This window comes from Myxocyprinus asiaticus, chromosome 41 (assembly GCF_019703515.2).
Source record: "Myxocyprinus asiaticus isolate MX2 ecotype Aquarium Trade chromosome 41, UBuf_Myxa_2, whole genome shotgun sequence".
Lineage (NCBI taxonomy): Eukaryota > Metazoa > Chordata > Actinopteri > Cypriniformes > Catostomidae > Myxocyprinus > Myxocyprinus asiaticus.
In genome coordinates, this window is record NC_059384.1 from 22,662,707 (window position 1) to 22,686,890 (window position 24,184).

A 24,184-nucleotide genomic window follows, 5' to 3' on the forward strand; every position below is an offset into this window, starting at 1 on the left:
TATTCCTTTAATATGATTGCTAAAAATAACTGGAAATTAAAGGGAAAAGTAATGTTATTTCAGTTACTTTGTAACATGTTACACCCAACAGTATAGCTAATATAAATACCAACATCCACACTAGCTAAACTAAATTTTAGCAATAAGTTTTATGTTTTTAAGTTTGTATGAGCCTCTAAACTTACCTACAGATGTAGTATTTAGGGTTTGCATCGGCATTTACCGAGTTTAAGAATTGAATGTGTTTCTGTTGGGTGTGTATGTGTGTGTGTGTGCACGTTTATTTATGTGTTGGTCTGCATATGTGCCAAAGTTATGTGATACAATGGGATTTGTCTGTAAAACTCTGTGCAGAGGACTTTCATCTATCCTCAGACAATCAGGACGCAGGACATTCTAATCTAAACCCTTTCATGTCACATGAGAGTCATGCCAATTCTTCGCCATTGAAAAAAGGAAACATTCCATATCAACACATATCAGTGGATGTCCATTAACAATCATCTGTACACCCATGAAACCTGAGCAAGAATCAATATGCCAAGGAAAACTTTCGGACGCGTAGACCTAATTGTTTGTTGATGTGCAACATAAGACACGTGCGGTTAATGGTTTATTGACTTTGTTAGGCATGAAGGAATAAACGACATATTGTATAAATATGGAAATATATCCAATGGGGAGGAAGGATTACCTGCAAATCTCACAGTATAATCGTGTTTGTTTCTGTAATTGAAACATGGCAGTGGAGCTTGGTTGGAGGTCAGAACGCACCCACACATACACACACACACACACACACACACACTCGCACACAAGATGTTGACCACATTTGTTATTATTGTAACTGTCTGGGGACAAGAGATCCATTATGCTTTCATCCAGAGCTTTATTCTGGAGTACACAGACACACTCTCACATGTACATGAACAAACACACACAGTCACAGTAACACATGATTTGCCCTTCTCAGTTAAAGCAGACATGGAGATACTTAGACAGTCTTAAGAGACTAATCAAATAAGCCCTGCACCTGTTCAAACACATTTTTGTGTGTGTCTGTGGATGAGCGAGAGAAAAAAGAGTGAAAGAAAGGGAAATCAACTTAAAATACTTCTTACTTGTAGTTGGTTCTGAAAGTGTGTACAATGGTACTGCACGCTTGCAATGTGTTTGGCAAACATTCTCATCTGCATACACATGTAGAGTACACTCAAAGAGTGTAACAGATAAAAAGTGCAATAGCCATGTGTCTTTCTGTTGAACGTCCAACAGATGTTTTTACTTGTGTGATTTAATGGGATTGTTGTAACAGAAGTGTAGAGATCAAGAACTGAATCTGTGTGTATCCGTTTATACACAGACACATGTCTGTGCTCACATGCATGCAACCATGTGTGTGTCCTAGTGCCAGTCTGTTAAAACAGCAAGCGGATCTTTGTGCAGCGTACCTGACCGCATTTTACAGACGACTGTTAATTTGAAACAGACCAATAAAAGAGCTACACAGTCTGCTGAATTCAGTTATAGTCAAACAAGTCTCACAAAGACAGACTTTTGATTCTCGATACAACGTCTGGTCCACTTTGCAGATTATTTTGGCCAAGAGCCATCCACTTAGAAGAAAGAAACCCGCATGAAAGCGATCAACCACAGTTTGTTTTGTTTTTAACATGCCGTTTAGGGGCAGGTAATTCTTAAAAATGTATCATGCCACTATGGATCCTTTTCACAGACTGTGCTGACACATGTGCTGCCTTATTTAGCTGCGTAAATTTAGCCAAATTTTTTACAATTTATGTAAATTATTAACATGACAATAAATTTGGCATATTTCTCTCTTCTGACTGCCGTAATCCATCCCTTTATTTTTTTTCCTCTTTTGGATAGTCGTGGAAATGTAAAAGCGGATTTATTTTTTTGCTGTTTGTTGCAAATGGGAATGTAAATATTATATTTGCTGTAGGGCTGGGCGATATGCAATAAATATGTTCACAGTATTTTTATAAAAAAACATTGCGATATCCGATTGCATCGTTAACTCCCCCAGCCGAGGGATCGGTGAATATTCTTGCTTTATTGATTTTGCTTTAAAAATTGTATTCATTTATTGAACACAGAAAATTTAACCAAAGGTATTTCTAAATTCAAACTGCACTTCAAACTAAATGTACAAAAAAATCATATATAACCACACATCCCAGCACATGATTTGATCATTTCCCTAGATTGTCGATGATCGTCTGTCAATGAGTGTCGCAATAGGCATCGGGATATTTATCAGATATCATCGATATCCGATTACATCATCCTATCGCCCAGCCCTAATTTGCTATGGTCTCCCATTCACGCATTCTCCCATTCTATAGAAGTTTACCTTGAAATAGTTTCATTCCGCGTTCCAAAACCGGAAATATGAAAAGGGTCGACAATAAACGGTCCTAGAAAAAAATATTTCCAATAAAAAGTCTCTAATAAAAATATTACAATTGTGTGTACATTTTGTAGTCAGAATTTAATGTCTATCCAAAATAAATGAGTGCTGAGTATTTCACAGACATAACTTGCTACTAAGTGCCGCTAACAAAACTCTGAATATCTTTCAAAGATTTAATGTCACTAACCTGGGAAACTAAAGCAAATCCAGTGATTACTTCCTCATTGTAGACATGACTTTATTTCCAAACAGACTGGTAAAAACCTGCACACTGACTACCTAAAGATAAAACTAACCAATCAGGGGGCGTTTCCTGCACAACGATGTAACTCACAGAGTAACCACAATAGTACGATGTATCGTTGTAGAAATTAACTAGCTAGTCACGACTGTGTCCCGAAACCGTAGTAACGATGTTGCACATCCATCGTTCGAACCACGTTGGTTGAGCTTTCATTAATGACGTTACTCAGGGAGTGGAGCAATAACTTCTGCAAATATTAAATTATAATAGCTCATTTACACGTACGTCAGAAAGCCGTTTAATGCGAGAAATCACAAAAGCGGCATACGCTTTGTAATGAGACAGTTGTATTGCGCTAGAATAGATGGGTTTCCCTCTATATTAGACTTAGGTGTTCCCCGATGCACTTGAGCATATGCACATGCGCTCTCTTCAAAAACATATTAACAGCATTTATGCATTAACATAAAACACATCAAAACCATTTGTGATAAAGCGCTTTCTCTTCACAGGCTTTAATCCCTTAAAAGGCTGTACTTGTGTTTACGTGACGTTTCAGAATGTCGCTTTCTGGAAAATCCCGGAATAAATTGTTTTCTTAAATGCATGTAAATGTGGTCAAAGTCTTTACAGAATGAAAGATATGTATGGAATGAAATATATAGAAGCTTCAGCAATGTGAAATGATGTCCACACAGCAAATTAACAAAGAACTATGTATGCTTCTAATGACAGGTGGAGAGCTATAGTTCCATCCACACAACTTTGTGATGCTGTTTGCTAAATCGCTGAACTATGTTGGTGATGATGGAACTTGCGACCATAGTTGGCTAACGATGCTTTTGGGAAACGCACACCAGATCAGAGCTTGTGATTTTAGCAAGTACTTTCCATATTTGTGCTTAATATGGTGAAACTGTGAAATCATCCAAGAAGTCTGTTCTTATGTTAAATATCACATTGAATTGAATGCAGTAATTTACATTAAATTGTTTATGAACGATTTTCACAGAAAAGAGTTCTGCTTGTTTTTCAAAAATATGACCCAGTGAGCAGATCTGTGGGCCATTGAACAGGCTTTTCATGCTGCTCCAGGCTGGTTTATGCTGGTTTGGTGCTGGTCTAGCAGGTGGACCAGCATAGCCATGCAGTTGGTCGACAAACATGATGGTAAAGTCTTGCTTGTTAAACTACTTAAGAAGCCAGGTTGGGAAAACAGTACACCAGCATCCAAAACCCAACTATGCTGGTCTTTTCAGCAAGGGAGGGAGAAAGATGGATGGAAAGTGAGAAAAGAAAAGGAAGGAAAGAAGGGGCATCAGAATTTGTCTTTAATCCCTCTTGGGGCAAATTCAAACCAAATGTTCTCATTCCATCATCTTTAGATTTCTTTATTTATCACAGGTTTAATGTTTCATGTCGACCTTCTTCCAACATATTCTCTACCTTTTAAGGTAACGAAGAGAGAAAATGAAGAGATGAGAATCTGGAGTGGTTGAGACATGCAAGAGCTTTCATGTTTTTCAGATGATGTTGCTCAGGTTACATCTGGAGATAATTGTTATAGCTCCCCACCATGTCAGATAATACTGCAAAATCTGCTCTCTTTCTCTGACTGGTGGATTGATGCAGAAAGATGTCAAATGTTTTTTACATTTTAGTTGTAGCCTTCTCTTTTTATTGATATAAATAGAGGACATCATTAATACAAACTGCAAACTTTTAGGTACCAACTTGGGTAACCAGAAAAATTGTCGCTCTGGTTCTTTGTGTAACAGTTTACCTACAAAATGATAAACTAAATCATTGAATTGTGTAACTATTTATTAGATTTACCTCCATGTAGGGCAGGGCGATTTATTTATTTATTTTTCTTTTAATTAGAATTTCCGTTATGACATTTGTTTTTTTTTTTTTTTTTTTTTAATTGAGGAATCAAGGCTTTGCATAAAAATATTACCAAACACTATAGTTAGATATGTTGTCAATTCATCAAAGGCTGTATAAGGTGTTTATAGCACTTGGCTTGAGCCACTCCCGATCTGATCAGCTGCACATGTGTGCGTGCTTCAAATTAACCTAAAGTACATTAACAACATGAAGACTGATATAAAAGTATGTGATAAGTATGTGATAAAAAGTGATATTTCCAGTATGATTGTACAATGTGATTGTAGCTCTTCATCCATCATGCATGTATACATTGTGTTCTACACGTGTTGATGATCGGCCTCTTGTCTTTTCTTTAAATACCCATAATAAAACAGGCGCTTTATATCAGATCATATGGATAGGCTATAAATGGAAGAATCAAACATCCACAGCTCTTTCTTTTATCATAATGATTCAGAAAGATCGCTAATAATTGCTTTGTTCTGTGATGTGTTTCAAGTGTACTGCATCTATAGACAACATTTGGCAAGCGATCATTTTAACAAACTTTGCCAGTTGAACTGAAATGTGTAATCATTTCATATTGCTGCACAGCTCAACATGTACGACTAGAGGGCGCTGCGTGCCCAGGAGTCTATACGCAGGGGTTAATGATTATACATACATAGCAAATGGTTTGTTATACAGTGAGTACTTTCTATGTAAACTTTATCATTTCTAGATATTGATTTTCAAGATAGACTTCTTTTAGATTAAAATTAAAGGCTCCATGAAATCAAAATGAAAGTTTTGCTGGTTTTAGTCCATATCTACAGGCTTTAAGGTCATCTTTATGCTAGTGTACTTCTAAACGTTGACAAAATCCGTTTTCAGAAGTCATAAGCATTTAAAATCTGCCGTCTCTCTCTTCTGGCTAAAAAGTGGCAGCAACACCCATGATGTCACATAAAGGTTCAGAAACCTTGTCCAATTAAATGCTTTCTAGAACTAAAACGGACCCTCCCCTGCTATCTGTTCAATGCTCCCAGCTGTGTTCTAACTGGTACTGATAATGCCTTCGCAAGGCACTTCGAAAGGAAAACAGTCCATGCTGTAGGGTTGTTCCAAACAGATTTTCCAATAAGAATTGCTTAAAAAGTGAGTTCTGACTGACCATTATCACCTTTCAGCCATCTGAAGCTCTCACAGTGGAGGGCATTTGTCTTCGAAGGGAATAGTTCATAGGGATGATCACTTGTGAATGGGACGCGCCAACGTGGGAGCTGGACACGAGAGAAGTTGCTGGAGTTTATTTATATTTTGTGTGCAGCTTAAGAGGTATAGAGCACCAGTAATTGTTCTTTATTTATGCTTAGTGTACTATGATTCAAAACATAGATATATTATCTTTTACTCACTTGTTTGTCATTCATCTTGCAAAAGGGCTCCAGCCTCGTCAAAAGCAAAGACTGCGATGTGCTGTGTGCATTTATAGGCTGGTTATGATTAATGCTGTCAGATCACCATTTGATTCTAAAAGTCAGTGAAAAAGCTGGCCAGTATTGAGATCGCTTCTTAAGTTTACCCTGTAAGCGTCTCTGATAATAGCCGCATGGTGGAAAGGGGTGTGTGGGTCCCACTTCCTGTTTCAGTAGGAAATACGTCAAAACACCAAATCGAACCTCGCTCATCAAAGCACTTCATGGGGCCTTTAATACCTACATTGGCTAAGAAGTATTTTGCAGTTGTTTTTATTTTACACTATTATTTCTCAATATCTGGGTTTATTAGATTACTGTAATCTATATAAGTTTAATTTATTTTACATTTACACTATGTTGACAATTACCTGTGTGGTGCATTTTTATTTTTTATTTTTTGTGAATTTTATTCTTGCACAGTTATAATGAAAATGACTTTGATTTCTCTAACCAAGTTGCCTTGCATTCTAATAAAGAAAATGTTATTTGAATCATAGTGAAGTTAATTTTTAGTCGAGTACATTTAAAAGTTGAAAAATGTAATCATGAATCGTCCTTAAGTTTAAAAATAAAAATGATTTGTTTGCCATATCGCCCAGCCCTACCTCCATGGTCATATAATGTAACAGAATAGCATGCTGGTGTCCCAAGGCAGATGAAGACTTGGAACCCTCCCCTGTTCTGGGCGTCACCTGGGCTCTGACTCACCTGAATACAATGTGTTCATTGTTTCAGAGCAAGAAAGAAAGAGAGGCAGGGCAGAATTGATTTGAGTGTAATGAAACACTCCAAAATGAAGGAGCATCGTTTTTGTCTTCAGTCTATTATTTAACAAAGCTCTTTGGCTTTAAGGAGTGTTCTTCTCTATTTCTTATGTCTTTTCTTTGTTCGTTTTCTATTTTTGGATGAGGCACTTTGGAGTGTCAGGCATAGTCAGACAAATATCTCTGTTCCAAAGCCTGTCTACATAGACAGCTGCCTTGAGACAGGGCAGGTCACTTTTCGCCATGCAAATATTTTGAGCTTGAGCATTTTGCTGATTCAATACGATATGCAGTGCCTTTAATATGGGCCTATTTGATGTCCGACCTCGAGCATCTTGCCGCTAAAATATGAGTCATCTTAATTTCGTCCAAAATACGTCCCAGCTAATATGGGACAGTTGGCAACTCTAATCCTAACTGAAATGGAACCTCATAAGAAGTGACTGACTTGGAATGTTTCACGTGTCAAAGTTCACTGTCATTTTACACACCAAACAAAAAAAGACAAGTCATTTCACACTAAACCAATTCCATTCATCTGTCAGGTCACATGGTTATTCCTATTGCTCTTCATTGCTGAGTTTAGAGTCGGATGTATCTGAATATGTTTGCACTGTATCCCCAGGCATGAAGTTCTGCATTCTAGAGCATGGCGATCAGAAATCTATCATCCTATCGGAACATACCCTAAGAGCTTATAGTGTAGCACCATTATACAGACTAGATAAAATACTGATTACAAATTTAGTGAGGGTTGAGTTTTATTAAATGATTGATATAATAAGAGCCATAATAAGATCACTGTTACATTGCATTCTGTTGCTTCCCATAACCAACATAGCCATTGCACGTTTTTAAGTCTCAATACTTAGCAAAGTAATAGAACACCTCTGTACAATAAGCTGCACGATTTGAAGTATCATCCATGTCTGTAGCACAGACTGTACGGGACGAATAATACACCAAAATAAGTATAAGCAATAAGAATTTCCAAGGTAAGCACCACTAATAAGTTCACTTTAGGCAAAAATTGTCATCCACTTGTTTCTGAATAAAATGGCAGTTTATCAGTAGGTTATGAACCATTTTTTTGTTTTTGGTAAACAGTAGCATTGCTTTATGATGTTTAAAGAGGTACAATACCACACTCTCGCCTTTCAATTTAAGTATTTTGGAATGAATTTGAACCGTAACCACCCATGTCTCAGTCCACGCGCACATTCTTGCACACATTTTCCAAAATATGTGCTTCCATCTGAAATGTATTAAGGTGATTAGCCTACTCTGAGGAACCTTCTTGGGTGGTCAGGTCAGTTCAGGCTGCCCATGCATTCAGCCCGTTTAATAAAACAGCACAGATTACAGGTGCTCTGAATTTAGCCTGTGCACAATGACATATTATTTGATCTAAACAGATGCTTTTTTAAACCACTGAATAGCATGAGCTCTCTGTATGTCTTTCTTTGCCTTCACTCTGCTCTTTCATTTGACATGTAAAATAGAAAAGTAATACTCTGTTCTCAAAAGCCTGCTAGACTAAACTAGTATGTACAAGATTGCATGGACCCCCATTTTTGTAAAGAATGTGTCTTGAAATAATATGCCATTTTAAAAGTGATTTTGAAGCATTTCATGTCAGTGGTTTATTTATTTTTTTGTGATTGCATAAACTGGTTGTTTGGGATTATAAATGTATAGTTGGTTCTAATGAAGGGGCTTGTTTGTGATAGGCTATACAAAATGTGCTGCTTTTAACATCTTGGTCAGAAATATTATTTGCATGTGATTTCAGCAAGCATTTTCAGAGGTTTAGAGGGATAACATTTGTAAAGTTTTTTTTTTCCTTCCTCATAAACCTCTTTGTGGGAATATTCCAGAACACAATCCACTGTTTGTGTTCTCAGATTAAATACATGACTATGTCAAGTAAAGTTCATATCTAATAACTAATTAATATGTTGATTTTCTTATATAAGAAATATGTGCATTTATTTCCATAAATTAGTGTACAATCCAGTATATTTACTACACAATTAAGTTTTTGCAACAGGGGAGTCTCCGCCCCATATACACACACAAAAAATTTCTACATTATACATGTGTATATTGTGTGTGTGTGTGGGTGTGTGTAACATAATATAATGAGGTTAATGTATAAAACTTTTAATATTAAAATAACAATATTAATAATAAGAAGAACATGTTAAAATGAACATTAAACAATATTAAAAGTGCTCTAAAAGTATTGTGGATTGTTAGTTCATGTTAACTAATGTAGGCTAACTAGTGTTAACAAATACAACCTTATTGTAAAGTGTTACCAATGTAATAAATACAATTTCTGGTTACACTTTATTTTACAGTGTCATTGTTACAGTGTAATTACACAAGTAATTATTGATTATTACTAATTAAGAACATGTACTTTAGGGTTAGGGTAAGGGTTTGGTTAGGGGTTAGTTGCTTTTAATTATGGATAATTGACTGTTATTTTTATAGTTAATACATGTAATATGTGTAACAAGGACACTGTAAAATAAAGTGTTACCCAATTTCTACTTATAATACAATGTGGTTTCTTTTGCCGTGGCACTGTAGATTCAGTAGTTGTCTCTCGTGTAATGTGAAATTGTATCTTTATCTCCTTTCAGGTTCACAGGGAGATGATGTATGCTGGATGGGATGGCCATCCGCTCCGGCAGCCCCCGATGGGCCCCCCTCCACCCCACATGCAGGGCTCCATGTCCCCTACCACACAGCATAACATGCCTCCTTCCCCTTCTCGTATCCCCTTCGGGCCACGCTCTGGAGGCGGTGGGGTTGGTGGTGCCACAATGCCACGTGAGCGAGCCGGACACCCGCTCCCTACCCCCGCCCGTGCGGCCTCCCCCTGCCCCAGCGCCATTCTCGAGCGTCGCGATGTCAAACCCGATGAGGATGTGGCCGCAAAGAGCATGTCACTTCCCTCCCGAGTCGAAGGCCATTACGTCGATCCCTATATGTTGCAGCACCATGCCCCACCCCCTGACACAATAGACCACCCCTACCACCGTGCCACCGTGCGCTCTTACAGTAGCCCTGGCGTTCCTATGGAGCCAGCGGACCATCATTCGCTATTCCGACAAAAAAGCAGGAAGTACACTGACAGTCAGGTGCCCATGCTTGGCTCCAAAACCCCGCCCGCTTCTCCACACAGAATGGGCGAGATGAGAGTAATGGACATCCACACTGGCCAACCACAGAGTTCCATGACTCTAGAGAGGTCCTCGCCTGTCAGACAATCATTTAGAAAAGAGGCTCCTATTGCTTTGGATACCATAGTAAAAGCGAGGGGGGGCATGGGGTCCCCAGCAACCCCTGATTTTCAGGGTCACAATCCTCTGGTCCCCTCAGCAGATCCTCAGACACGGTGAGTCAATAAATAAGAGCAAACAGGAATACGAGAGCATGAAAATAACTAACCATTCATCTATAACATGTCCCTGGATACAGCAGCATTCATGACATTATGTTTGTATTCTAATTCTGCATCAGTAACGTTTATTGTAACAATGTATTGTCTTCCATTGCATTATGATATTCTCTAACTGCATCCAAAACACATATACCCCAGTCAACAATGTCTTTTCTAAATATTTAAAGGCAGGTGGTATTTGGTGGAGGGACATTCTCATTCTAGAGAACATTTGATTGGACAAAATGAGTGAGTGCTGTGTGAGTCATCAATAGCCACGTTTCCACTATCGAGCCAAATGAGCCAAAAGTCTGCTAGTGCGTGCCAGGGCTAGTTGTGTTCCCACTGTCACATCCGGGGCTTCATCGTGCCTCCCCTGGGCTTCCTCAGGGCCAATGGCCCTGGCCCGCCAATTACCTTTGGGCCAAAGAAGCCCAACTGGGGATTGAGACGGGGTCAGTGTCAAAGGTGGCGTTTCGCTGAGTCAGGTCAGAGGCTTCAGCACCAAGATACTAATTTCCCAATTTTTCGTATCTAGCTTCCAGCTTACATCAGCAGATCAACGGAGTATAGAGAATTGTCAGTACTGGTCAGTAGATGAAATCAGAGCTCTTGTTAATATTTGGGCTGATGAAAATGTGCAACGTCAGATCGACGGCGTCTGCCAAAATGAAGAGGTGATTAAATATATTGTTGTTGAACTCGCCGAGTTGTGTATCCAGTGCATAATGGTACAGGTTCGGGAAAAAATTTAAAAATTGCGGACAAAGTATAATCCGTGTTCATTTCGAGAGCTAGTTAGTGTCCAGAGTCTGATACCTCAGCTTGAGTTTCCCTCTTTCTTGTGAAATGGGTGGTTTGTGTGACATTGGCACCAGGCCGGCGCATTAAGGGCTGGTTTAAGGGCAACGCTGAGGGGCTATTGGCCCGATGGTGGGAATGCAGATCGATTTTGGTCTCACGGGTCAAGATCTGAGGCTATTGGACCTGGCTGACCAGTTGATAGCCTTGGCTTGCACTGGCCCAATAAAAAAGCAACTATTCATCAGTGCAGTGCAAGTCATCATTTTTGTCCATATTCCTGGAGGAGAGAGACTGTACATTTTAAATGTGTATATCTGGTAAAAGTAACAGTTACAGACATTAAATAAAACCCATGAAACTTTGATTTTGATTTCAGTTTTTTTTTTTTTAACTGGCCAGCATCCATTATTAGTAGGGGTGTAACAATCCATCGATCTGGATTGATGCATTGATCAGATAACCATTATTGCAATGTCATCGATGCTACATGTAAACATAGATGTATCTTTTATTTAGATACTCTAATGCCAACCACGTCCGTATGCATTTCCATCAGTGGATGCAGCAACCTTTTTATATTCTTCTCGCTTTATAAGCACTATATATGCTTTTCATGTGGGACACGAATGTGCGTGGTGTGATTGAAGCCTGAAGTAGCCTGAAGAAGAAGCAGAGCGGCTCACGTGCACAAATGTGAATGCGATTAAGTCTGGCTTCCCTCGATATCATGGCGCATGCGACCAATTTGAATTCTACTTGAGATTTTTTTATTTGAATGTGCTATGGAGCAATTCAACCATGTCAAATGGCTGGACAGCCTCGGCACTGATGAGGGATAGAGAAAACACCAGCATCAATTACAAGACTTTTCAAATCTTCACATCAACACCCTTACTAACATTTAACACAGTAAAATGTAACAGAACAGCTTCACTTTATTTTTTATATTATTTGTTTTTCTGTATTATTTTTTTCAACAACTGAAGTACTTATTTTTTGTGGATGTCCCAGTGTGGCTACTGGATTTGCACCTTTCAGAGAGCTCAATAAAATATTTAAATTATAGTTTGGTTGCATTTGTGCGATAAGAAATGTAATTTGTGTAAAATAGGCACATAATATCATAATATCGATCACAGGCCCCTGAATTGGATCGAATCAAAATCGCATCATGCCAGACTTTGAGGTATCAGTAAACATAGTATTGGTTTGTATCATGATAAAACTTGTGATTTTCATCCCTAATTATTAAGTCCACATAATGAAAATTTAGGGTTGATGTGCAGTGTTTTGTGCAACAAATATACATTACCGGTCAAAAGTTTTGAAACACTTATTCTTTATTATAATTTTTTTTCTTCACCTTTTAGAATAATAGTAAAGTCATCAAAACTATGGAATAAAATAACTATGGGAATTAAACATTTAAGCATACGCCTTCAGATCAAAAGATTTTTAAGATCATGAGAAATATTTCAGTCTAGTGTTTCAAAAGTTTTGACCGGTAGTGTATGTTGCACAAAACACTGCACATCAACCCTAAATTTTCATTATGTGGACCTAATAATTAGGGATGAAAATACCCTCACATGACCAGGCTGCACTGCAACCAAACTATAATTTAAATATTTTATTGAGCTCTCTGAAAGCTGCAAATCCAGTAGCCACATTGGGACATCCACAACATAATAAAGTTCTTCAGTTGTTGAAAAGATTTATACAGAAAAACAAATAATATAAAACATAAAGTCCCAAATGACAATTTGTAATTCACAGGGTAATGTTAAAGCAACTTGGACAAACACTAAAAAACAAGGCAGAAAGTCTGTATTCTTAAAAAAATAAAAAATAAAATAAAATAATATATATATTTACACACACTACCGGTCAAAAGTTTTGAAACACTTACTCATTCTTTGTTACATTTTTTTTTTTTTTTTTTTTTTTTTTTTTAAATTTTAGAATAATAGTAAAGTCATCAAAACTATGGAATAACATAAATGGAACTATGGGAATTATGTTGTGACTAAACAAAACCCAAAATAAATTAAAACTGTGTTATATTTTAGCATCTTCAAAGTAGCCACCCTTTGTCTAGAAGTTGCAGACATGTACTCTTGACATTTTCTCAACCAACTTCTTGAGATATCACCCTGGGATGCTTTTTAAACAGTATTGAAGGAGTTCCCATCTATGTTGGGCACTTATTGGCTGCTTTTCTTTATTATTTGGACCAAGTCATCAATTTCAAAAACTTTTTTATTTTTATTAAATTGTAGTTTTATAATGAAATAAATTAATATGGTGGCACAATTATATTTTTGTCTACAAAACTAATTTTAAACATTTAAGCATACACCTTCAGATCAAAAGATTTTTAAGATCATGAGAAACATTTCAGTCAAATGTTCAGTGTTTCAAAACTTTTGACTGGTAGTGTGTATATATACAGGTGCATCTCAATAAATTAGAATGTCGTGGAAAAGTTCATTTATTTCAGTAATTCAACTCAAATTGTGAAACTCGTGTATTAAATAAATTCAATGCACACAGACTGAAGTAGTTTAAGTCTTTGGTTCTTTTAATTGTGATGATTTTGGCTCACATTTAACAAAAACCCACCAATTCACTATCTCAAAAAATTAGAATACATCATAAGACCAATAAAAAAAAACATTTTTAGTGAATTGTTGGCCTTCTGGAAAGTATGTTCATTTACTGTATATGTACTCAATACTTGGTAGGGGCTCCTTTTGCTTTAATTACTGCCTCAAGTCGGCGTGGCATGGAGGTGATCAGTTTGTGGCACTGCTGAGGTGGTATGGAAGCCCAGGTTTCTTTGACAGTGGCCTTCAGCTCATCTGCATTTTTTGGTCTCTTGTTTCTCATTTTCCTCTTGACAATACCCCATAGATTCTCTATGGGGTTCAGGTCTGGTGAGTTTGCTGGCCAGTCAAGCACACCAACACCATGGTCATTTAACCAACTTTTGGTGCTTTTGGCAGAGTGGGCAGGTGCCAAATCCTGCTGGAAAATGAAATCAGCATCTTTAAAAAGCTGGTCAGCAGAAGGAAGCATGAAGTGCTCCAAAATTTCTTGGTAAACGGGTGCAGTGACTTTGGTTTTCAAAAAACACAATGGACCAACACCAGCAGATGACATTGCACCCCAAATCATCACAGACTGTGGAAACTTAACACTGGACTTCAAGCAACTTGGGCTATGAGCTTCTCCACCCTTCCTCCAGACTCTAGGACCTTGGTTTCCAAATGAAATACAAAACTTGCTCTCATCTGAAAAGAGGACTTTGGACCACTGGGCAACAGTCCAGTTCTTCTTCTCCTTAGCCCAGGTAAGACGCCTCTGACGTTGTCTGTGGTTCAGGAGTGACTTAACAAGAGGAATACAACAACTGTAGCCAAATTCCTTGACACGTCTGTGTGTGGTGGCTCTTGATGCCTTGACCCCAGCCTCAGTCCATTCCTTGTGAAGTTCACCCAAATTCTTGAATCGATTTTGCTTGACAATCCTCATAAAGCTGTGGTTCTCTCGGTTGGTTGTGCATCTTTTTCTTCCACACTTTTTCCTTCCACTCAACTTTCTGTTAACATGCTTGGATACAGCACTCTGTGAACAGCCAGCTTCTTTGGCAATGAATGTTTGTGGTTTACCCTCCTTGTGAAGGGTGTCAGTGATTGTCTTTTGGACAACTGTCAGATCAGCAGTCTTCCCCATGACTGTGTAGCCTAGTGAACCAAACTGAGAGACCATTTTGAAGGCTCAGGACATTTTTGCAGGTGTTTTGAGTTGATTAGCTGATTGGCATGTCACCATATTCTAATTTTTTGAGATAGTGAATTGGTGGGTTTTTGTTAAATGTGAGCCAAAAAAGACTTAACTACTTCAGTCTGTGTGCATTGAATTTATTTAATACACGAGTTTCACAATTTGAGTTGAATTACTGAAATAAATGAACTTTTCCACGACATTCTAATTTATTGAGATGCACCTGTATATACAAACCCTACGGTTGTGTCAGTTTCATGTAAATAATTTTGTTGTACTTAGCTGTGTACAATCAGGTTTTGTTCTGTTAGCATAGAACAGCCAATATGCAGAGTCCACAAGCTACGGTATTAAGTGTTATTAAGGAACAGACACTGGCTAGAGGCAGCTAACATCATCTTGTAAAGTAATGAAATAGTCAGAGACAGGAATATTGGTTTGAACAGTGTGCATTGGCACACAGATAGGGTAAATAGTCAGTATCATATGAGAATGCCAAAACCAGTGCAGCCTGGTCATGTGGGGGTAGTCATATTTCACCCCTAAAACCTCAAAGGTGTTTAGTTTGCATTGGCACTGTCCTCTGTGTTTGTATTGTATTACAGTATGTTTTTGTGCATCAAAGATCAAGGACAGGATACAAAATCTCCCTTCTGTTCGGTGTCAGTACTGATATATTGCAGTTAGTCGTGACCTTTAGTCTTTTGAGGAAGTTTATTTGTAAAGTTTGAAATCACTGTTTTTGAAAGAAAACGATACTTCTGTTCAACAATGAATTTTATAAAAGTATCATAAAATTAAAATAAAAGATATATACAGTATACTGTGTATATATTTAAGCAATATCACACGAGCAAGAGTGTGATATGGCCCTACATCAGCTCTGCGTGCCTGCGGCCGAATCACAGCAGTGCTGATTTAGGGCCATATAGCACAATTGCGAGTTTGATTTGCTTATATACAACAATTCAATGAACAAGTAAATTTTAAAAAATCAGGAAAAACTGAATACAGTCATAAAAAACGCATTTGTGCATGGAACTACTTTCTTGCGCGACGGATCAGAATTTGCCGTTGCTGGTTCAAAACAAATGATGCGTCCAAGCCTCCATTAGTAATTCAAAAATGTCACTTCAGAAATAGTATCACGGCTTGTGCTGTTTCTAACAAGTTATTGGATAAACGAGGATGTGTGTGTGTGTGTGTGTGTGTGTGTGTGTGAGAGAGAGAGAAAGAGAGTGAGAGAGAGAGAGAGAGAGAGAGAGAGAGAGAGATGGAGCGTGTGACATCACCTGTTGCCACTCCTAAGCAGAGATGCTGTCAGCTTTCTGAAGATCAGTTTCTCAGTGGAAAAATAGCTGTCCAAGTAGCGATATTCCTCCCTATTTCGTGATAGCCGGTGCGCAAGAGTCTTTTACTAAAGAAACCGCAATGTCCTCCGCCATTTTAAACAGTACTTCCTCTCCAATAAACTCCGGTAAGAGGTAAGCGCCTTGAGTTGTGTAATTAATCAGTCTGTTGTGTCTCTCAGCTGTGATGAGCTTTAATGCTGAAGTTGTTTGTTTAAAGCCGTTTAAAGCTATTGCCTAGCTTTAGTAGTATAGTAGTAATACGAGCGATCACGGAGTGCTGTTGAATGTAAACATTGAGTGACGCTGACTCACTTCACGTCACCAACTTGCGCATATTAAACACAAAAATGGTCTTTTGCCTCCACCTGCTGGCTAACATATGTAATGTCACAAAATTAAATGTAAAGAGACAGATAGCTCTTAACACATCTGCACTGCTCTTACACTTAAATTTAGAACAGCACGAACACTAGCAGAGTGATACAGTGAAGCATCCAAGTGATGATGGTGTGAGACCATCAGTACTCATGGAACGTCTTTCTTCCAATCAGATTCGAGGACCGGAATTAACTGTTTTATATATATATATATACAGGGTTGGGAGTGTTTATGCAGTGTTGTTTCTAAAACAAGATAAATCAAATTGATCTTGTTTTAAGGATTTTTAGATATTTTTACAGGAAAACAATACAAAAATTATTATCAAGAATATGATTTTTGCCCTAATATCAAAGGTCTTACTAGAAAAAAATATGATCGTGCCTGGTAACGTGCATGTAAAATGGCTAGAAATAGCATTTTAGCTTAGCGTAAAGCTGACAATTTACACAAGGTTTATTTCTATTTCTTCTGCTCCAAACTTACTTCAAACTTACTTCTCTGTCTGCTCGTATGAATGTAACACATCATAAGAAAGTGTTTCACCGCTGTTCAAATGCACTTTGGATCACATCATTTATATATATAAATGTTTTCCATCTGAAAGGAATAAATATTAAATGAAACAAATGACAATGAAATGCAAGGTAATCTCTTCAGTAATCAAAATACTTTTTGAATGTAACTGTATTCTGATTACCAATGATTTAAATTGTAACTGTAGTGGAATACAGTTACTTATATTTTGTATCTTAAATACGTAATCCCGCTACATGTATTCCGTTACTCCGCAACCCTGTGTGTGTATGTGTATATATATATATATATATATATATATATATATATATATAGATAGATAGATATAGATATAGATATAGATATAGATATAGATATATATCTCTGTATAGCCGGTAAGGATCTTCTGTGCAGTTTCACATGAAAAGATTCCCACTGTGAATGAAAGCTTATAAAAAGCTTCCCATATTGAGATAAAGCAAGTGTTCCATTTGACTAATTCTCAAACTCAACAATTAGCTTTATTAGCATTAATGAACATAGTCCCATTGTGATTTTGATATGCTTAATGTGCTCAGACCCACACAGCACTCTCTCTCACCCTCTATCACCCCACACACAACCCATCAGTAGTAAGCATGCAATATGCTCTGTATCTCACTGCAGAGAGAGAATGAAGGCCATGGAGGAGCAAATAGCCAGTCTGACTGGTCTTGTGCAGCATGCTCTCATAAAGAGCCACAGCACTAAAGGCAGCAAGGAACACCCCAGGTAAGCTGGGCAGGCTGGGTAATGTAGTTCTCTGGCCACATCACAGAACAGCTTCCCAAATCAAATGATGGAGATATAAAGAAAGAGTAGAACCAGAATAGAATAATGTTGGTGTCTCTAATCAGGCATTGAGGCTTTGAAGAAGGCTTGGTGGGTTAGATGACTACTAACTGTCAGCATGAACTAAATTGACTACTCACCCTCACTGTAACCTGTGTTTGTGTTTGCCTGTATGAATGGCAATGCCTGTGCAGCTGTAACTCAGACTAACTGCAAGTGTTTTGTGTTAAATCTGAGTGATATTGAGTGTTTGTGTATGTATGTGAGTATGTACGTTCATTTGATCTCTGTCCCATTTTATTCAGTGAGAAACCAATAGACAAGTCCGGATCACCAGTTCACAGCACATCTAGCAAAGGTAAATTATTTTCTTTCTTTTCTACCTGCGTCCTATTCTTCCTTCCTTCCTTTCATTCTTTTCCACCTGCCTCCTACTCTTCATTTCTTTCTTCTTTTTCCATTTTGCTACCCATCTCATATTCTTTGTTCCTTTTTTCTACCTCAGGTATTCTTCCTTCCTTCCTTCCTTGATTCTTTTTCCACTTTTCTACCCATCACATATTCTTCCTTCTTTTCTTCCTTACTTCCTTCTCCATTTGCCTTCTATTATTCCTTTTTTCCCCACTTTCTACCCATCTCATTCTTACATTCTTCCTTCCATCTCATCTGCCTTTTATTCTTCCTTCCTTCTTTTTCCACTTTTCTACCCATCTCTTATTCTTCCTTCCTTCAGTCATTCCATCTCCATCTGCCTCTTATTCTTCCTTACCTCCTTCTTTTCTGTCTCCTGTCCTCTTGCTTGCTTTCTTGCTTTCTTCCCTTCCTTCCTTCCTTTCTTTCCTTCCTTCCTTCCTTCTCTTTCCTGACACCATCTGTTTGTGTGTTTATTTGTATGGCTCTGTAGATTGTAATGCAGGGCACAGTGGCTGTAAATGTGTCCCAACAATCTGATCTCTCCCACTCATCTGTCCTCCCACTCATCTGTCACTCAGTAATGCAGCCTGCCACGTTTTCCAACTTTTTCCACATATACATACTGACAAAAACACACAGAGTGAGTCCCTCAGACAGTGCAAGCCGCCAAAGAACAAACATGTCTGTATGCTGTCTTGTACACTCACATAAATATGTACTTTTGCAAGAATTGACTGGAATTGCTTTAAGTAAGACCATTCTCTTTTTGTTATGCTTAGGGGAGTTTGAGATGTGATCTTGCCAAGTGTTCTGGTCAAACATGTGTACAAAAACAACAAAAATCACATCTCCTTACAAGTTTAAGGAATGTGTGTGTATTTGTGTAGGTTTTAAGGAACACACTTCATAGCTTTCACGTGGATTATATCATCATTTCATAAGTTAGACATACACATTATTGAGTCTTTCATAAAGTTAATAAAACAGAGCAAGGGACACGTAAAAAAATGTTCTTTCCAACAGTCTGTCTACATAACTTTCCCACAGTCTAACTTGCCACTCTGACCATGAAATAATTGTGTTTGCCACTGTAGTTCATTTTGTTTGTGTGTTACTGATTTTGTTTAGGAGGTTCTCCAGTATTAGCACCAAAAATATCTGCAGCACCACCTGAACGTAGCCCTGCCCATACGCCACCCATAGGCTCTGCCCCTTTGCATGTTAACCTTCAGCTTTTCAGGAAGAATGTCTCCGAGCTCCGCCTTCAACTGCAACATATGAGACAACTACAGGTAATAAACCATGAAGTGTATGATAAAACTTAGTGTATTACTATATTTATAGCATATATTTTGCCCTGTGTTTATTCCATGTAAATACAACAATATGAAACGGAGAGCTCCAACTCTGAAATCTGATTGGATGAGTTACGTTGGAAGCTATAGTAAAATAGCAATTATATCTATAATCACATATCAATTGAATTCCATATCAATGCGCTTTTAGCAACTGTAAACAAACTACAGTTATGCTGATAAGCTGTATAATCTGTCAAAAGAATTGTTTAATCAGATTTATTATTTAAACATTGGTGCCTTTTATCATATTGCTGTTTCATCGAAGAATTAAGTCTCCTGAGACTGTACATTAGTGATTTTACCATGGTTAATTGCGTTTCAGGCATTCCGCTGTATTGTTGTAAGAAAACCCCTTAACCATGGTAAAATCACTGTACTGCATGGCCTCTTATAGTTTACCAGTAGAATTATCTCATATTGTTTGCTATCTGCCATTGTCATTCAATGCATTGTAATTTTCAATAACATTACCGAAGTAATGGTCATGTGTGTATGATTGCAGCTTCAGAATCAGGAGTGTTTGCGTGCTCAGATCAAGCATGCAGAGCAGGAGATCAATGTGAAACTGGCTGAATTGCTGAGACGACAGGACGATCCAGCACAGAAACAGAGAACACTGGTGGAAGAAGAGAGACACAGATACCTCACCATGCAGGAGAGAGTGCTCACACAGCTGGGGTATGACACACACCAGAAAATCTGAAATTCACCTTCCTGTGGGCAAACAAATACCATTCATTCTAAGTCATTTCTCATAATATTCATTGCAGCCTCTGTTTTAACTCGTAACCCTGCTCACCCTGCTGTGTGTAAACTGTAATTAAATCCCTCTTTAATTTAGCTGGATAACTAGCGTGGTCTGCAGACAGCTGTAAACATGCAAAATAGCGCAGTGGGAATTAACGCTAGCCAGAGATCAGGAACAGTATTAACACTCTATTTTCCTTGGTTTTTCGCCAGTGCCTGGTCAGCAGAGCTCTCTTGGTGCCTTTGAGCTGTGAAACGTTGAGCTAACAAGGACAGTTTGACTTTTACACGTGTGGTGGCTGGGGAATGTGGCAGGAAAACACTATTTAACTTGTGTTTCTGAAAGAAGATGTGAATTAAGCTGGACCATTAGGAAACTGCCTTTTCTTTATATAAACTACCATATAATGCAGAAATAGAATTGAGTTTTATATCATGCATTGCATTATGATATGTTTTAGCCATCTGAAGGGGTTTATTATTATGAAGGAAAATGCCAATAGTGTAGGAAGTTAACCTTACAAAAAAGTACTGTCCATGGCTGCAGCACGCAGTGTTGTTTGCCTGCAAACTTGTTCAAATCTGGCAACCCGGCGGTATCTAAATACTATTGGTGAGTGGGCAGTGGGCGGGATCACACAGGCCAAAACATAAACAGAAAATCCGCTGGAATGGAAATTTCAAAGTAGAATATACTGTCTGTAACATTGTTATCGGAGAAGCCAGTGTTTCAACTTGCATGTTTCCTAATTCTCTAATGACATGTTATGGTCATTTTATGATTTAGTACACTAAAAATATTACATATAGCACCTTTAAGAATTTAAGTACAAAGGAGTGTTATTTTGTTATAAGAAATCGAAGCCGTAACATAAACATTTTGTGCATTGTGACATGATTGTCATATAATGTAAGGTGAAAATAAGCACATTTATTTTATTTTTAAATAACTACATTTTGTACTTAAATGTAAATACTTGCATAAGTACATAAAAGTAAATAAAAGTTGTAAGCATAAAAGTTTAAACTGCCCTCTAGTGGCACAGTGAGGAAATTATTTTTCCTTTCAATAGAAATTAGTGACATCCTCTCTTTTGCTCTCTGTGTTTGTGTATATGTGTAGGGATCTGGAGCAGTACGTGGACACTCTGAAGACTGATTCCAGCTCTACTTTGTCAAAAAGAGCTGTGACTCTGAAGGAGGTAGAGGAGGGAGCCGTCAGCTTGCGCAAAGTGGGAGAGAACCTGGCTGGACTGAAAGGTATCCAACATAAAAGTGCAGCTTCAGTTACTCATGACATTAATTAGAACTATAACAGACAAATAAATCATAAAATCAACTGGACTCATCATCAACTAGATTTTGTTTTTCTGTTGTTGAGGATGTTTCAGTTGTTGCCTTGGTTACCGGATGTTGAGTATTCCCCGTTATTTGAACATGTCAGCCTCATAAAACTTTCGGTAGCTGTAGGACTTGTGTCCCTGGAGGTAAAGATGTTATCACAGCATTGTAAGGAACCAACACAACACACATGGCCTTTGACACTGTTTTTCACTTGCTTACATCGCTATTATGACATCTTTACCCTGAAAATTTTAGCACAGTTTACACCTCCAGGGAAATAGTAATGTTTCATGACGCCGACATGTCTGAACAGGTTGAAATGCTTAGCATGCCCCACCACTAGACAGCTAATGAAGCCCCTCAGATGAGATGGTGAAACAAAACAAATGCAAACCAGTGATGACTAAATTACAAGATTTTAATAAATGTTTGGATATAATTATGCCTTTAAAAAGGGAACAGGCTTGAAAGTTTTACGGATTCATTTGACGTAATTTGAACGTAAATAATTGCGCAATATTTGTACAAATTTCTACACTTGTTTAGTATACAAAGTCACGGTAACAGGGTTGACACTTTTTATGATCGTCCCATGATAAGCATAACAAACATAAGATAAAGTGATACAAAAGAGTTTTTCTTTAAAGTGATAGTTAACCCAAAAATGAAAATTCTCTCATCCTTTACTCGCCCTCATGCCATCCCAGATGTGTATGACTTTCTTTCTTCTACTGAACACAAACAATTTTTTTTAGAAGAATATCTCTAATAGCTCTGTAGGTCCATACAATGCATGTGAATGGTGGCCAGAACTTTGAAGCTGAAAAAGCATATAAATGCAGCATAAATGTAATCCATAAATGTAATCCTTAAGACTCCAGTGGTTAAATCCATATCTTCAGAAGTGATATGATAGGTGTGGGTTAGAAACAGATCAATATTTACGTCCTTTTTTACTATAAATACTATAAATTGTTTTTGGCGATTTGCATTCTTTCGCATTCATATCGCCACCTACTGGGCAAGGAGGAGAATTTACAGTAAAAAAGGACTTAAATATTTATCTGTTTCTCACCCACCTATCATATCGCTTCTGAAAATATGGATTTAACCACTGGAGTCTTTTACGATTCCACAATTCACTTGCATTGTATGGACCTACAGATCTGAGGTATTTTTCTAAAAATCTTTGTTTGTGTTCAGCAGAAGAAAGAAATTCATACACGTCTGGGATGGCATGAGGGTGAGTAAATGATGAAAGAATTTAAATTTTTGGGTAAACTATCCGTTTAAAGAGTTTCCTTCTATGTTTAGAAACATTTCTATATTAATGTATAGTAAAAGTTGTCATCAGCTATTTATTGTTTTAATATTTTTTACACCTATGTAGCCTATATGAGGGATACACATGGCATCTCTTTGGTAGAATAACCCTCGATCCCTTCTTCTCTCTCGCAGGAGAGTTTCCAGCCTTACAGTCGCATATGCGGGCTGTGCTCAGGGTGGAGGTGGAGGCTGTAAAATTCCTTAAGGAGGAACCGCACAAACTCGACAGCATGCTGAAGAGAGTCCGATCCCTCACGGACACACTCAGCAAAATGCGCAGGTACACACTAATAGAGACAGAGACAAACCTATCAAAGTGAATATATTCACTCATTTCATTTCTATTCAGGATAGAACAAGATTACAGTTTATAAAGGAAACTTCATGGGCTGTAAGTTTGCCAAGCCACATTATTATCTTGTGACTCTAAATAAATTAGTTTCATTTACCCTGCCATGCTGTGTGTGTAGTCATTAGTTTGGCATCTGGGGCTAAGTGCTAATTCCCATTTCCAGCCTGAGTGTCTGATTGGAGCAATATGGAATTCAGATATATGATGTACCTTCAGATTCCACCCACATATCCGAGCAGCCAGAGGGTTATGGAAATGAATATTCAGTTTTTGGTTCTCCATCTCCCATTCATATTATAATCATGTATGAGGAGAAACTCGATATAGATTTAGACAGAGGAGAGATCAGTAGCATCTGCTCCAAGTCACTTTGTCTCTCCTCCGTGTCAGACCTGATCAGACTCAAGCCTTTGGTGTTCTCTATGAATGCAAAAATGAAATGAATAACACCAGCACCCCATGCAGCACAGGAAACCGATATGGATTTTTTACCAGTAACTAGAGATCTGAAGGGGCCAATGACCAATATATATGATATATACTGATATATACAGTATGTGATGGAGGTTAATACAATCTAATGATTGTATGATGAAATGCGTAAGCATTTGAGATAAACGTTAAAATTAAATGAAAATTTTTTACACAATATTTACGTACCCTAAGCATGAGCAATAGTAAATGCCGAAACATACTCTACGTAAGTATGTGAACACAGACATTT

The 24,184-nt window shown here is 37.8% G+C and overlaps 1 protein-coding gene across 9 annotated transcripts in view; it reads left to right on the top strand.

The window, feature by feature from the left end:
- Window positions 1–24,184, top strand: part of LOC127431689 (sickle tail protein homolog) — a 179,472-nt gene that overhangs the window by 141,414 nt on the left and 13,874 nt on the right. For 8 of the 9 annotated variants that reach the window (XM_051682208.1, XM_051682212.1, XM_051682213.1 and 5 more), the window contains 7 exons: window positions 9,450–10,207; window positions 17,755–17,859; window positions 18,225–18,277; window positions 19,462–19,625; window positions 20,194–20,369; window positions 21,562–21,698; window positions 23,241–23,388. In XM_051682208.1, the coding sequence (XP_051538168.1) occupies window positions 9,450–10,207; window positions 17,755–17,859; window positions 18,225–18,277; window positions 19,462–19,625; window positions 20,194–20,369; window positions 21,562–21,698; window positions 23,241–23,388 (1,541 nt within the window). The remainder of the gene's footprint in view (window positions 1–9,449; window positions 10,208–17,754; window positions 17,860–18,224; window positions 18,278–19,461; window positions 19,626–20,193; window positions 20,370–21,561; window positions 21,699–23,240; window positions 23,389–24,184) is intronic. The other variant, XM_051682206.1, reaches the window with a different exon arrangement.